The 15,179-nt window shown below is 38.9% G+C and overlaps 1 protein-coding gene across 2 annotated transcripts; it reads right to left on the reverse strand.

Moving 5' to 3' along the window:
• Positions 1 to 5: 5 nt before the first annotated feature.
• Positions 6 to 14,902, reverse strand: FBXL3 (F-box and leucine rich repeat protein 3). Of its 2 annotated transcripts, none has more exons than XM_029960829.1 (5): positions 14,871 to 14,902; positions 9,942 to 10,308; positions 7,808 to 7,930; positions 4,492 to 4,663; positions 6 to 2,394 (listed from the first exon to the last, which is right to left on the reverse strand). In XM_029960829.1, exons 1-5 carry the CDS (start codon positions 14,894 to 14,896, stop codon positions 1,751 to 1,753), a joined length of 1,332 nt encoding a protein of 443 aa, XP_029816689.1. In that variant the 5' UTR covers positions 14,897 to 14,902; the 3' UTR covers positions 6 to 1,750. The 2 variants fall into 2 exon arrangements, with proteins under 2 accessions (XP_029816689.1, XP_017926654.1); XM_018071165.2 differs by lacking the exon at positions 14,871 to 14,902 and adding an exon at positions 14,171 to 14,433 and having other exon boundaries at positions 9,942 to 10,305.
• Positions 14,903 to 15,179: the final 277 nt, after the last annotated feature.

Raw genomic sequence — 15,179 nt, forward strand, 5'->3', positions numbered from 1 at the left:
AGCTCTTTTACTTTTATGGACTAAATATATTGACACCTTTTATACAAATAAAAGCAAATTATAGTATTACATTAATTTAACAAATTCTAATACAAAACCCGCGTGTTTCATAAAATGCAATTTTTAAATCAAAGCTCTACAGCAACATCTAACTCCTCTATAAAGATGTCCAGTCCGCTGAGCATTGCTTGCTCAAAATATAGTTATGAACTTAAATACACTCATAAGTGTATTACACTGAGCTATACATCTGGTTAAACATTACTGAAATCAGAAATGAAGGAAATCTACTTACTACCAGAAGGAGCTGTACAGCTCAAGCGAGAGTTCAGCCCAGCCTGCAGCCCGAGCAGCTCTGCCTTGCTGATGGCTGACCACACCTGCCAGACATGCAGCTGTCAAAGTCAACACTTTAGTGTTACCAATCAGGAACGTCAAAGAGAAAATAACATAACTGTTGGCAGCAAGAAATGAAGTCACAAGCCACATCCAGATCACAGGCAATGTCTTGCCTACACCACTTACAGACTAAAAATTTCCTTTAATAAAACTGATTTATCAAATGTTCAAAACAAATTTTTGCCTATTGCTCTACTTCACCAAGTTTACTCCTTTTGGGTTTTTAAATATTATGAACTGACAGAACTAGCTGAATTAAAGGTATACAAAATGATTATCTATCAAACATCCACTTTGTACATAAACATTTCTGAAACAGATTTACAGTATACAGTTAGTTTATACAGCTTAAGCAACTGTTACAATGTCATTTCTCTCAAACTGAAAGCAGCCAAAAGGTCTAAGATTTTGTGAAAAGGTTCTTGGTCACCATTCAAATTTTACCTTTCTTATCTCACCTTATTCACACCCATGTCATGAGAATAACATTGCTGGGTTCATTTCAAAAACTGTACGTTATTCCATCTCACTGTATGCTGTCGAGCTGGTTAATGTGCAAGAAAAGCTCATTAACTACAATTTATTTTTAAATACAATGTATCTACATTTTCCCCCAGAATGCTTTCGCTTCCTGAGCTAGACATAAAGTACCTTAAAACAGGTTTAGATGCAGATCTGAGACTCCATAAGCAAACTACATTAAAATGCGTAGAGAGGGGGGGAAAAAACCCCACACTGCTTTTGGTAGCTCACACTACTGTTTGAATAAGGTAGCAAACTTACTATTTGAGTTGTCTAAACTGTTATTACTGTGTATTTCTCTTGCCTTTTATGATTTTTATATAACAATGTGTATATTTCACAGGCTACTAAACACTTATAAACTTCATCGTGTCATCTAGGTGACTGGATTAGAAATGCTACAGTCTGCAACAAAAGCATGCAATTTAGTTGGAGTTTTGTTTTGGTTTTTTAAGATCAAATCTGGTTGCATTCGATACTACTATCTAAATCAAAGAAGGACAGCATATTAAAACTGGTATTTTGCAGGTATTTCAATATTTTAGATACTTTTGTTTTATTTCCAAAAACATTTGAGATCACTTTCAATGAAAAAAGATCCAATCTAAAACAAACCTCACTTTTGTTTCGATGAAAACAGGTTTTGGAACTGTGAATTCTATTTTTGGATCTGGAGTTCAAAAATAATTTTTAAAAGAAAAATTAATTTTCTAATCAAACAATGAATTAACTTGCAGTAAAATCTATATTATTAAATAAGCTTTTATTGCAGTATGGTAAGCTTGGGTTTAAGGTGCTATTCCATCTGCCCTGGAGTCTCTTAAGGACTTTACCATGTGGGCATCATGTCTGGGAACCACACTCTACCGAGATGCTTTGAAACTTCCCAATGAATCTGCTCTAAGTTGTATTTCTGATCAGGAATCAAAACTTCCTCCATGATAGAAAGCTGAGAGAGACGACCGCCACACATCTTCACAAACTCCACAAAGGCACTGCAAGAGACTTCACATTCTCCTAGGCCAACCGCCGACAGGTACTTGCACCGCTCAGCAATACAGATCAGCTCCTCATCCAGCGGCCGCAATCCATTGGCACACACCACCAGTTCAACCAGCCGAGGACACGTCATTCCAACGCGGCCAAGTACGTCTTTGCTTACTGATCTTCCGAAGTAAAGGTGAGTGACAGGTATTTCGTAACGAAAGAACGGGTCAAACTCTTCCTCGTACAGGAAAAAGTACATTACTAAATTTACTTTAGGAGAATGCTTGATGAAAGCATCCCAGCTGCTCTTCTGGATCGTGTGGAACTGAGTCTGCCCAGGGTTTTCACTGACAACGTCAATGCGCAAGTGTTCTAACCTGACGTGTTTTTCAGAAGACAAAGCAAGCAGCAGCTCATCACTCAGCAGGTGGTAGTTCAGGGCCAACTCACGTAAGCCATGGCACTGGTCAGCCACGCAAAGGATACCTGGCAGAACAGAACATTATGAGAGGGGTTGCTCAGATAAATGTACTAATAACTGAACAAGAAACATAGGAGTGCATTTGTTTATGTATGTCAGGGGAGTGCAAAGACCACCTATTTTAACATGTAACCAAGACCTAACATCAAAACAAAATCATACTGGACAGTGTGAAAATTAATCTTTTTCACAAGCACGACCTTGTGACCTCTTTGCACCTACACAGTTCAAGACAGACATGCACAATGCAACTACATCGCTATTTTGCTCGGGAAACAAAGAAGTTAACAAATATATAAACAGAAGGGACAAATATAAAGATAGCATATTCTGACTGTTCTGCCCTGCTGTAAGACCACATATTTGTGGTCTTACAAAAATGTTATAAAAATGAAGTTTTTGTAACTCATGATAAAAGTATTCCCCTAGCCTGTGCTGTAAGAACTGCTGTCTCCTCTGTGGCCAGCAAAGCAACTGTGAAAAAAAGTTTGTCGCCTGCAGAAAGCAAACGTAAAATCAATGCTAGATTTTAATTAAATACAGAAGCTGCTGCAGTCAGTATTTGTTCTTTCTAACAAAGCATAAATATTTAAATCTGGAAAAGCTACAGCAAAAAAAGGCGGCAAAACACTAAAAATTGTGAGCAGTAATTTCTAGAACAGCAATTTCCAGACTCTCCCTTTAATGAATTAATATGACCTGCTGCTCACAGAAGACAAAAACAAATTAACAAAAAGATTTCAGTTCAGTCTAAGGTTTCCACTTATCCTATTTGTACATAGAAGTGATGGTACCATACTGGTAACAGTACTGAAAAAAAATAAAAAGCACTAAAAAAAAGCATCCAGTCCTCTGCATTTCATGTGACCCAGAAACCTGTGAAATGTGGGATACGGCCTTTCCATTAATAGAGCATTTAACATTCCTCCTGACAGACATATTATGGCTCAGATACTTCTCAGACACAAAGATTGTCAAGAAACAATTTTAAGTCAGAAAAGCCAATTTAAGCAATCCCCTATCCATGATTACAAAGCTTTGGACAAAATGACATTACAGTTAATGTGCCAGTGAACACTTTGCTGGACCAAACTGCTGCATAACAAACCTGCACTTTCAGGACTTTTTTTATACAAAACCAAACATGAGGTTTTGTCTGAGAGCTACACCTGCAAAAGGTATTAAGTCTGTTTTGTTTGTTATCACTACAATAACACACCCTCTTCTATAGTACAGTTTTCCCCACATATTAGGAATCCTGCTGGTGAATTTTACACATAATATACCTAACACTTCCAACTGCAATATATTTGCATGAAGAAAGTTATGATTACTATAGTAGTTTCCACTCATCCTCAGAAGAGGAATCAAACTAAGTTGCCAGCATCTCATTTACAATTCTTCTTCCATTTCTTAGTGAAAAACTCTAAGTGTTAAGCTGACAGACTGTGAATAAATCTTAAACTTGCTGTGCATTGTTGAAGTTCATAGAATTAACATTTGCCAAAGGTTTATGCAATCTTTAGTCATTTTGTTCTGCTACAAGCAGACTTCATTCTTGCTACTGACACAGAGTGTTAATGCTTTGGTAATGGCAGAAGTTCTGCAGAGCTCAGTCTCATCTCCACTGTGTTGATGCTGTCTGCACTTATTCTCCAGCAAGAGATCAAACTGCTTTCCTTCAGAATGACTAAAGCAGCATCTTCATAATCCATGATATGGCAACACTCAAAACCCACACATAATAAAATGTGGAAAAGGAAGTCGTATTCCAAAAAGCTTGACTATACTGCAATGACTACTTAGTCATTGCAAAAGTAGTGCACTATTAAGCCAATACATACTCTTTAAGTTCCACATGAGATTAGTTGTTTGCCCACAACAGACATGCACTATTAGCTCAGTAGTCACTCTGCAAGTGGCAGGATAGATGGCCTGACCTCCAGTTGAAAGAACCTTCTTCAGTGACAGGTGCTGTAAATACCACACATCCTCCCGCCCCATTAAATTCAGACAGAATTTAATGCATGCATCATAAAAAAAACCCCAAGGAACAACAACAAAAAAACCCAGAACGATCCCACAGAACCACAGCAGCTTACCAGCTGGAGAAACATGAGGACAACTGCTCATTTTCAACAGTTTGAGTGTGTCACTATTATTAGCCACGAGCACTTTGAGAGATGGATCATCTACTGGTGTATCATCAATCTTGAGTGAAGAGAGGGATTTGGAGTTTACAAACACCACTGTCAGTGCAGAAATAAAGTGAGACTGGAAAAAAAAAGAAAGTGTAAATGAAGCAGAATCTCAAGTAAAAATCTCAGTGGATTTATACTGTACACTGCAATCTTAGTTTTCTTGTACTTATTGACAGCATTTGCCAAAAAAGCATTCTTTTGATATTGCATAACTAAAATTAATACTTAATCTGACATTTTTTAGTAGAGGAAGTGTAATAACTTTTTGCTATTAGTCGATGTATTGGGCAAATCAGAATGTCTAACATTAAACACAAATCCAGAACCTGACCCTGAACAATTCACTGTACAAATTTAAATCTAGAGAAAGACCACGAGCAAAGGGAAAGCCCAGAAGCCCTAGTTTTGAGAATAATTTGCAAGTCACACTCTAAACAGAGCATCTTCTAGAAGAGGAATTCCCACATGGCAAGTTGTACTGCATTGGTGAGATGCAAATCAGGTCAGGAGTGGCAACCCTGTAATGTTGTATTTGAAGCAAATGATACTACTGCCTGCCTACCACCCACCTAGAGGATTTAGGTTTTGAATGGATTTATCTTGGAAAGCTGCTCACTGGAGTGGTCCAAACGGAGCCAAGGAGCAAGTGACCAATTAATTACCAATTAAGCAGCATAGATAATGTAGGTCCAGTGCTCAAAGTTGCTCCTCAGCATTTTTACATAACCACTGGAACCTATCAGTAAAGACAGAGCCCAAGGCACCTTTAACTTGGGAAACAGACTAAGGAGCAGATACAGCAGTGCTTGTAGAAACCACTTGTGATATGCAGGAAGTGAATAATTAGCTTATCTTCATGATTTCTTACAAGACTGAGTGAACAGAAGACTTAAAAAAGGTATTTTCTCCTTGTCCTACATTAAGTTTCCATAAGATGACCTGCTACTTTGATTTCAATACTGTTTCACTCTGAGCCTCATGCACAAGTCCTAAACACAATTATATGAGAGAAGGCCTGGCAACAGTATTCTTTCATTCTTACCTGATATGTTTGTGAATTTTGATAAAACTCACACACAATTAGATTTAGAAAAGGAATTAATATTTTCATGCTAACACAAACTTTCAGAGTCCATTCATACAAATGGAAACAAGTTCAACTCAAAATCTTTAGGCACTTTGGCTTTAGGGATCGCTCCAATTCTACTGGCGATATGCTGATTACATACCTTATGTACAGAAGAAAAGGTGCTTTAATATAATTTATATTATAAAATATGTTCATGTTTTAATTATATATTAATATTTAATAATAATTTAATAATATTTCCACTCTGTATTCTGAAAGCATTAGCACTGTGTTTTTATTCTCTATATTTAGAAATTAATTCCCTTCCCTAAGAAGTCTGTTAAATAAAAAGGCAAAGAAAGTTAACCACGTTTGTAAAAACAAGTAACTCGAAATTTCTAGTTTGAAGAGCTAACGGAAAACAGGCAATATCCCAACATGTAAAAGCCCATCTTTTCAATACTGCCACATATGTAGCCTACAATATGATTCTTTAAGATTTATGTAGAATGCACTTAGTGAAAAGACTAGCAACACCATGCTAAAAATGATTTACAAACATTTGCCCGATGTCATGTTGTTACTTGAAAACAGAAGAGCACTGATAAGGATAATGCAAAGTAGTTCAGACCTCCTATACAGTCTGATAAAAATAATTTTTAAAAAACACACCATAAAAAAACCCAAAACCACTGTATCATATTATCTATTTCTCAAATCCGTTCATCTTTGCGCGCTTCTCATCTAATGGGCCCGTTACTAAAGGCTTCCCTCAAGAATTTAGCCATGGTCCAATTCAATTCTTTAGTTTCATTTAATGGTCCAGGAAAATTTTAAAATCACTGCTGGTCCCATATGCCAGTGACAGCATTATTTGAGAAGTAAATATCGAAAGGTAAATTATGCCCAGAGCTAATTTTGGCTCATTCTGAATATATTTTTTAAAGACCATGTGTAAACCTATTGGGAACAAAACCAGGAAGTCTGTATTTTCGAAGCCTTGAAGCTAAGACCATAGCATGAATAACTACAAATAATTACTCAGCAAGAAGAATAGGACCATAACATATCCCTCCAAAGACAGCTAAATAAGAGAGCTACAACAACATTCAGATTAAGAAAGAAAAAAATAAGCAAGAGCTGAAAGGACAAAGTATTCTTAACACACTGAGAATGTGGATTGTTTTCACTACATTCAGGTTTTCTTGTCATCACAATTCAAAGCACATCAAAAAAGGAAAAAATCATACCAAAACTAGTTAAATACCTGGAAAGCCTCTTTGAAAAAAATCAAGGATTAAAAATACATATTCAAGAGAACTACATGATGTGGCTGTGACCACTGGTAAGGGCAGTAATTGATAATCCTTCTGTAGGTAACCTTGCTTAAGCACTATAGCCTACTTCCTTTCCCTTGGCTGTCTATAGTTCCTCCTTGTCCTTGTGCCATCACCAGCAATGACATCACTAGGATATAGCTAATAGTCTAGTTGTGTCTGGCCCTTCACAATCACTCTCCTGCTCCTTAGCAATAGTACACCTCACTAGCAGGAATTCTTTAGGAGCATGTATAAGAGTTTTGTTATCTTGTAGATCAGATGCCTTCTAACAAGATCTGATTTTTGGTAAACTTGCAAGGTAAAAATCTGACTGAAAATTTCAGAAATACATTGCACTTCACCTAAGAAGCTGATGCTTGACTGCATGACATGACATATTGAAAATCACGACCACGTTGTTTTCAAAAGATCACTGATCATACAAGCCCTATGGCAAGTCCGCAGGAATAAAACTCTACCCCTCATTTGATTATCACTGTGTCCTAAACATCCCCCACAGCACAATTACACAGACCTGAAGCATCTAGCCTCTTGACATGCACCACACTGTTCAGTTCTACATTGGGGTCAAAAGACAGGAGGACTTGAAAGAACAAGGTCAGGCCTAAGATCTCACATGATTCAGAGAATAAGTGGAACTTTAGATATCCTTGCAGTACATCTCAGTTGCTCCCTTTAATAGAGCCCAGTAATAAAGTTTTCTTTACCAAAGATCCATATTCCTATGATAGAACTTTTCATAAGTTATAGAAGTACTGTATGAAACACTGCAATGCTCTGCAATAGAAAAATATTCATATTAAAATACCTTTGGTAAATCCATGAAGCTTGGCCGGGCAGTTGAAATTAGCCCAAGTGTTTTCAGAGAGCAATTCACAAGCTGGGATAAAATATCACAAGCTGCTTCTGCAGATTCCTTGCTACTGTCCACCTTAAAACAAAATGGATTGCACGTTCAGAAAGCACTGCATCAAACATCTTCTAACTTTTTATTTCATTTTACCTTCTGAAATGTGATGTAAAAAAACCCTCACAAAACACCTCACTGAGAATCCATCAACATCATTCTTTTTTTTCCAAAAAGTATATACAAAAAATCCAAGATAATTTGCTAAAAATTTACTACTCTACTAAACATTTTGGTAAAATATAGCATGGTGAGGGGTCAACTACACAGTTTGTTTCAAGATACTCAATCCACATTAAATAATAAGGAAGTGGAGGTTCATTTGGGTCCAGAGCCTTACTAAAATGAAGGAATTCTATAAATCCTTTACTGGGTGCAAACACTGCTTCTTTTTACAGTGACTGAGTTCATAATATTGAGTTGCTGAAGAGTTAGGTGCATCATATGAACCTATATAACTGGCCCTTCATTGTTAATACCACAACAGATATGCAATGAATAATCAACCAAAAAAAAACCCAAACAAACCAAAAAACCCAAAACTAAAACCCCAAACCCTTCATTAGTCAGTTTGCTATACAACCCAGTCACTTCTTGTGTCTCCAGTAGATTTCCCCTGACACTCAGACATGCTTTCTGAATAACCCCTTACACACAGTAGGCTTTGCAAACCTATAGAACAGTATAAAGCTTGATCACAGGATCAAATTTAAGCCTACCATGAGCCACACTACCTTGTCAGCAATAGATGTAAATCCAATGAATGTTCATTTTCTGCTCAAACACACACTGAAAAACCTCCATTGTCAACAATCCAATCTTGCTTGCCTACAAAAGACACCCCTCATGTTTTCAGTCTTTCCAGAGTAAGTCAGTCAGTGTACCTTGTGTATTCTGCAACACTGAAGGACAACTGAAGCAACAATTTCAAGAAATGATGCGAGTATTGCCCTGCCAAAGAAGGGCATCTGAAATTCTTCAAAATGACTTAGTGTAAAGAAATGCAGACAGCAGAAAAGACACCAGAAGGTCATTCCACTACAGCTGTAAGTTTTCTTTATTTGGACGCTGATAAAAGCCCGGCAAACCTTGCAATAACAGCTTGTATCTGGTACTGGAATCAAGCAGTAGCAACACATGTGATCAGGCAGAGGTGCCTCGGCTACCCACATGCTGATGATTCCTACATTAGAACTGCCTGATCTCATAAACCAGTATGTTTGTTCTGCTGCAGAAGTCATTTCCTTTCCAAACTTCTCACACAGCTGACGCATACACTGCCACGAGTTTCACAGCACCCTTCCAAAACACAGTGATAGGTAAGCTAACACTAAAGGTTTTCATCTGCTGAAAACAATTCCATGGTGTTAACAGAACCAATTCTCACCAAATGGTACTTCTCAGCCAGGCACAATCAGTACACACACCATCCTGTGCAAATTCCATGTACTTTTTCAGTTAACTGAAACACAGTTGTGCTGAGTAGACAATCCCATACAATTTAATATTAAAACTACCCGTTGCTGACTAATAGTACTGAAGTCACTCTCTGCATATTAGATGTTTTCTTACCATGAATACTAGATCCAACTCCCTACAGGATGTGAAATGGGGAAATGCTCAATTTATGCATCTTGATCAAACTTAATTCTGAGGCAGGAACCCAAACATACAGTTGTATCAGAACCGAAGTATTTCTGTCCACTCACTGAGGCAGAATTTTAAGCAGCTAAGCTGCTACAAGAAAAATGGGAAAAAAAAATAAAAATCAAAAATACCACACCACCAAACAAAGAAATTTCCATCTAACAGAATTAAGGCAGTGAAAAGGTATGTTCAGGATTTATTCCAAGTTTTGGTCCTGAAAATACACCTAAAAGAGACAAATTAATTAGCAGGTAACCTCCACGTCTACATGTCTATTTAGAGAACCCATTTCTTCAGTATATTAAGCTGCAAAACAAGGCCATTTACTACAATGCTGTATTTCTTCTAAAATAGAAATGGTTTTTAAAAAGCCTATAAAATACACTACCTTGAAGCTTACATACTGCAGGTGATTGGAATGCCTTTTTATTATTTGCTTGATTAGTTCAGGATGTGTAGTCCTCAAGTTCGATGTAGCTGGTTGATTCAGTTCAAACTCAAAACACCTCCAGAGATCTGGCATATGAAACACCTGGTTCCAGCTTCGGCAGACCTGGGATGCGTGAGCACGATCCAGAAGGGGCAAGTACTGAAACACCTGCAGGATAACGTCTTGAAGCAGGTTGGCCCAGTCAGGACTCTGCACCACGATGGTTTTCTTCTCTGTAACCTTGTGTCTCTTGGTTTCCTTCTCAGTCGTCTCTCCCAATGAACTGTTGTTGGCCTCATTAGTTTTCCTTCCTCGTTTCATTCTACAGAAATAATAAAAAAAATTCTGAGAACAGAGCTGAGAACAATATTAATAGAAAACTATGAAGGTGAAAAAGGATGTTTTTTGCAACGACACTTTTGCAGGTTTTTTTTCCCTGTCATATAAAAAGGGAAAAAATCCAAGTAACAATGAAACCGAACTAGTACTCTAGAAACAATATTATCATCTAAAGTGATATGCTTAATATTACTCCTTTAATCATTAACAGTGCCAACCCATTTATAATATTCACTCTCAGTGGTTTATTTTTGTGCTCGAGAACATTTTGAACCTAATTTGTTTTACTGTTTTGTTGATTATCGCTCTACTGTTCTACTAAATCCAAAGATAATTCTCTAAACAATTTTTTGAACACTGACATTCATATTGCTGCCCCAGTCCTATTCATTAGAAACAACACTTGAAACTGTGGAAGAAAAAATTAGGTAAGGAAGTAAATAAAGACTGTATGCAGGCTTGCAGGCACTGCATACTGCAGATGTTGTTGTATCTGACCAAATATTTTTTTCCCCTCAGACATTTTCTTTTTAAAATGTATTTATTTATTTAAATGACATTAATTCAATAGGCATCTGTTTTAAATCAGTATCCTTGAAAACATATTTCATCAAGAACACTGGTGTGCTTTCATTTTTTCAACTAACTAGGAAATAGGGATTATGAAAGATTTCCAGTAACAGCCTGGAAGTTTCAACCCACAAAAAAGTTTTACAGAAGGGTCAGAAAACTTTCTGCAAAATTATATCAAATTCAGCAAGCCTGAGGCAAAAGGTTATCTCACTCTCCACAGCATATACTTTTTCAATAATGATGTAACAAACTAAAGTTCTACCTTATGTTACATTATTATAGAGAAAACCCCCTACCACTACACACATCTGAAATAAATCTAGCATTGGGTTTTGTTCAAAATGTGTTCTTTTGTACATGCCATCTTACAACTGAACTTAGCATCTGATTTTTAAAAGCCTCAGTAGGATGCAGATCACGTCCTGAAGAGCTATGAATAAGACCTCACACTAAACTACAATATGCTCAACTCCAACCTCTAAAAAGATGAGAGAATCCAGGGGTGGGATAGGCTTGACATGTATAAGTACCCCTAATCTCCCTGATTTCTATAAGATAAACACAGACTTCATACACAGTGAAATCATTCCTGTTTACATTCAAGTACCATCACATGTATGAGACTATCATATGCCCAATCCTTCTGGGATCTGGAAAGTTAAGTTTCCCTGCTATGTACTGCTGGTAACTAAAAGTTTGGAAGTACTTCTTAAAACTGAGTGCAACTTAAAAATTATACTGTTTATAATCCAATGCACACAGATTATTTTGTCAAAGCCAGCACCTCCTTACCTATCTTTAAAAGACTTTAATCCTAGCTACTCACATGACAGAAGCGAGCTATCACTTAAGGTGTGAAGCCACTGATAGGATGATGCAAGCAAACCTGAGCATGCTGTCACGAAAGACTGATGAACTAATTTGTCTCAATTTTTTTCCAGCTTCATTTTTTAATCCCAGTAGCAACTGGGGGCAAGCAAAAGATGAAAACAGTAGTGGGCAAAAATGTCTACTTGCTTCCTGACAACTATTTACTGTTATTCACAGCTCCCTACTATGAGACTATGCAAAACATGACTCGTGTACCAGAACAAGCTTTCTGCCCAAGAGAGTTCTGCTACTGATCCAATAACAGAAGAAAAGCAAGAAAACTGAACAGTGACTCAGAACCATCTGCAATTAACAAAAATACAAAGAAACTGGATTTTGCAACTATGAAATCTGAATTAAATTTATAACTAATCAAGAATTAATTAGCAAATCCACTACAAGCCTGTCATGTTTCTGTTTGAGATAACTACTCACCACAGGACAAAAATAATATTTATAATAAGCCAGTTTACTCAGTACAGGACAAGAATAATATTTATAATAAGAAAGTTTGAAATGCAACATTCCTTTAAATTTTAGGCTAAACAGATATTCCAAACAACTAGGTTATAATAAGCATTTACCACAGGCAAGCTATTCCCTTGCCAAATTTAGGACAGTGTGTTTGATGTCTAAGTCTATCCAAAGCCATCTCCTATTAATCTGGAAAAAGCTACACAAGGTACTGTTAAGACTTGGCTCTCCGAGTCTTCCTTACAGAGAGATCCTGTCTCATCTTCTGCTAGTAAGGTAATACATGTGCATAAATTTTCTGGTTAGGTACACTACTTTTATCACTGCATTAAGGTAGGGGGAGTTTTTTCTTTACTTTTTCTCTCCCTTTTAGAAAAGATCAGGAGTGAGCTGCCACTGACAAAACTGGAAAAAAGGCCTCTGAGATGTGCTGATAGGAGGGGACCAGGTCATCAACAGACAACTCAGTCTGCACCTCTGAGCTAATTGGGATGAGTTCTAAGTAGATAAATATATGCTGGTTACAGATCAAAACCCACTCCTGGAAGTTGTGGGGAATTGTCCCATGTTTTTATCAATAGCTAATTTAAAAAAAAAAAAGGGATAATAAAACCATCACTAGAGCTACACTGATGATGAATTTCAGGTCACATTCTTCCAAGAAAATAAGATGTTACATGTTCTAAGTGCCATGGCTTGAAAAGCAGGGGATAGGAAAAAAACAATTCCAGACTTTTTTGTTACTGACGTCTTGGATGCTCTTGTAATTAAAAAGAGAAATAAGCATAACTTTTCAAAAATATTTTCTTGTTGGAACTTTTTCCAAAGAGAAAAAAATGTCTAAGCTCAAGACTAAAAAATATGATTTTAAGAACTGCATGACTGATTTGTCATCTAACTTTTGGTACCTTGTTTCAGAACTTAAAGTACTGGAATACTTTTTAAAAAATGTAACTGCTTTCAGCCTCTTAACATGCATAATAATAAAACAAATACAAAATTCAAAGAATGCAGATTTGCCTATAGAAGTCTGCAGCGCCATCCAAGAAGATGCTTATTAAAAAAATAAGGTCACTTAAGAAAGTAAACCTTTCTGCATATTTAATATGGAACAGGCTTAGGAATACTGCCTAGGAACAGGCACACGTGGTTCAGATCACCTTTCTTAATGTATCTGATAGTCTAAAAATCAAACCATTTTGAATCCCAGCCCAATTTTTCAATGAGGAACACATGGATGCAAAATTCCATGCTAGCATTGTACCGTATAGGTACAACCTATTTTTCAAAGGATGATTATTTATCACTTCTTACCAACGCCTGAACCATTAATCTTGCTTTTAACTCTCCCTGGCATACTCAGGACACACATATCACTGACCAGTTTTTCCAAGTTGCTGCTATAATCAACTTTGCTTTAGAATCTAAGATCAGCCTGGAGAAGAGGTGGCTCAGGGGAGACCTCATCACTCTACAACTACCTGAAAGGAGGTTGTAGCCAGGTGGGGGTTGGTCTCTTCTCCCAGGCAACTATCAGCAAGACAAGAGGGCATGGTCTTAAGCTGTGCCAGGGGAGGTTTAGGTTGGATATTAGGAAGAAATTCTTTACAGAAAGGGTAATTAGGCATTGGAATGGGTTGCCCTGGGAAGTGGTGGATTCTCCGTCCCTGGAGGTTTTTAAGATGAGACTGGATGTGGCACTTAGTGCCATGGTCTAGTAACCACGGCAGTGTTGGATCAAGGGTTGGACTTGATGATCTCGGAGGTCCCTTCCAACCCAGATGATTCTCAGATTCTATGATCTTGACAGAAAAGCCAGGATGGTAACAAAGAACCCCAAACCAACAAAAATACCCAACTCTACCAGGGCAGAGAGATGGGTGAAATCCCGATGCCTGACTCCTTAAGACTTTCCAAGTGAGTTTCCCCACCTATTTTACCGACTTGTTTCTGAACTCCGCACCCGGGCGCAACCCACACTATCTTGTTTGCAGAAGTCACGTCCAACCCTAATCACACAGTTCAGCCGCCGAGGAGGAGGAGCAAAGCACGTGCTCAACATTGTTTTTATTGCCGAGTAAGGTGCAGCCAGAATACAACGGCAGTTCAAAAAAAAAAGAAAAAAAAAAACAACAAAAACAAACAAAACAAACGACTGTGCAGAGCCGTTTACGCCCTCCTGATAACGCTTGCCCAGGAGCCAGCCCAGTGAGCTCAGTGCTCTCCCCTTACAGAAAGGCTGTTCTGGGAACAGCAGGGACGCGCTAAAGCGGGGCACGGGCTCACACTGGGGGCCCGGACACGAACCCAACCCCGATCGCCGCGAACAACCCGCTGCACACAACGGGAGGTTTCACAATTTATCTCAGCTACCACAGGCAGGTTGCGAGGCAGCGAACCCCCACAAACACGGCGGACTAAGATTTAAGGCTCTCCCGCACTCCTGGCGCAGGATCTCCACCAGGGTCGGCTCCTTCCGGCCCGGCCACCGGGCCCGGGGCGCGGCGCCGGGGGCTCCCACAGCCCCGACTTCTGCCGGCCCCGCGCTCGGGCCCGCTCCCACAGGTTCATGGCACCCTAGGAAGGTTCCCTGCGCCGCGCTTGCCGCCCCCTTGTCCCGTACCCTTCACTGCGGCTCCCTGCTTGCGCATTCGCATTAAACCGGGCTCAGGGCCGCGCTGGCGCCTCCGCTCCGCCACATCAACTTCTCCGCGAAAGTCCGACCCATCGGACCGCCTCCTCCGCCCGGCTGTCCGGTCCGTCCCGTCCCGCCCGCGTCGTTCCTTCTCGCTCCTTCCCTGCCGCCCTCTCTGTTTACTTCCCAGCGGCGGAAGCGACGCGGAGCAGCCAAAATGGCGGCGGGCGGGCGTGAGGCGGCGCAGCCTCACGCCCCTGCTCCTCCTGCCCAAGCCGCGCGCCGCGGCGCCATCCCGGTGAGGA

This window comes from Manacus vitellinus, unplaced genomic scaffold (genome assembly GCF_001715985.3).
Source record: "Manacus vitellinus isolate BGI_N305 unplaced genomic scaffold, ASM171598v3 scaffold_2_pilon, whole genome shotgun sequence".
Taxonomy (NCBI): domain Eukaryota; kingdom Metazoa; phylum Chordata; class Aves; order Passeriformes; family Pipridae; genus Manacus; species Manacus vitellinus.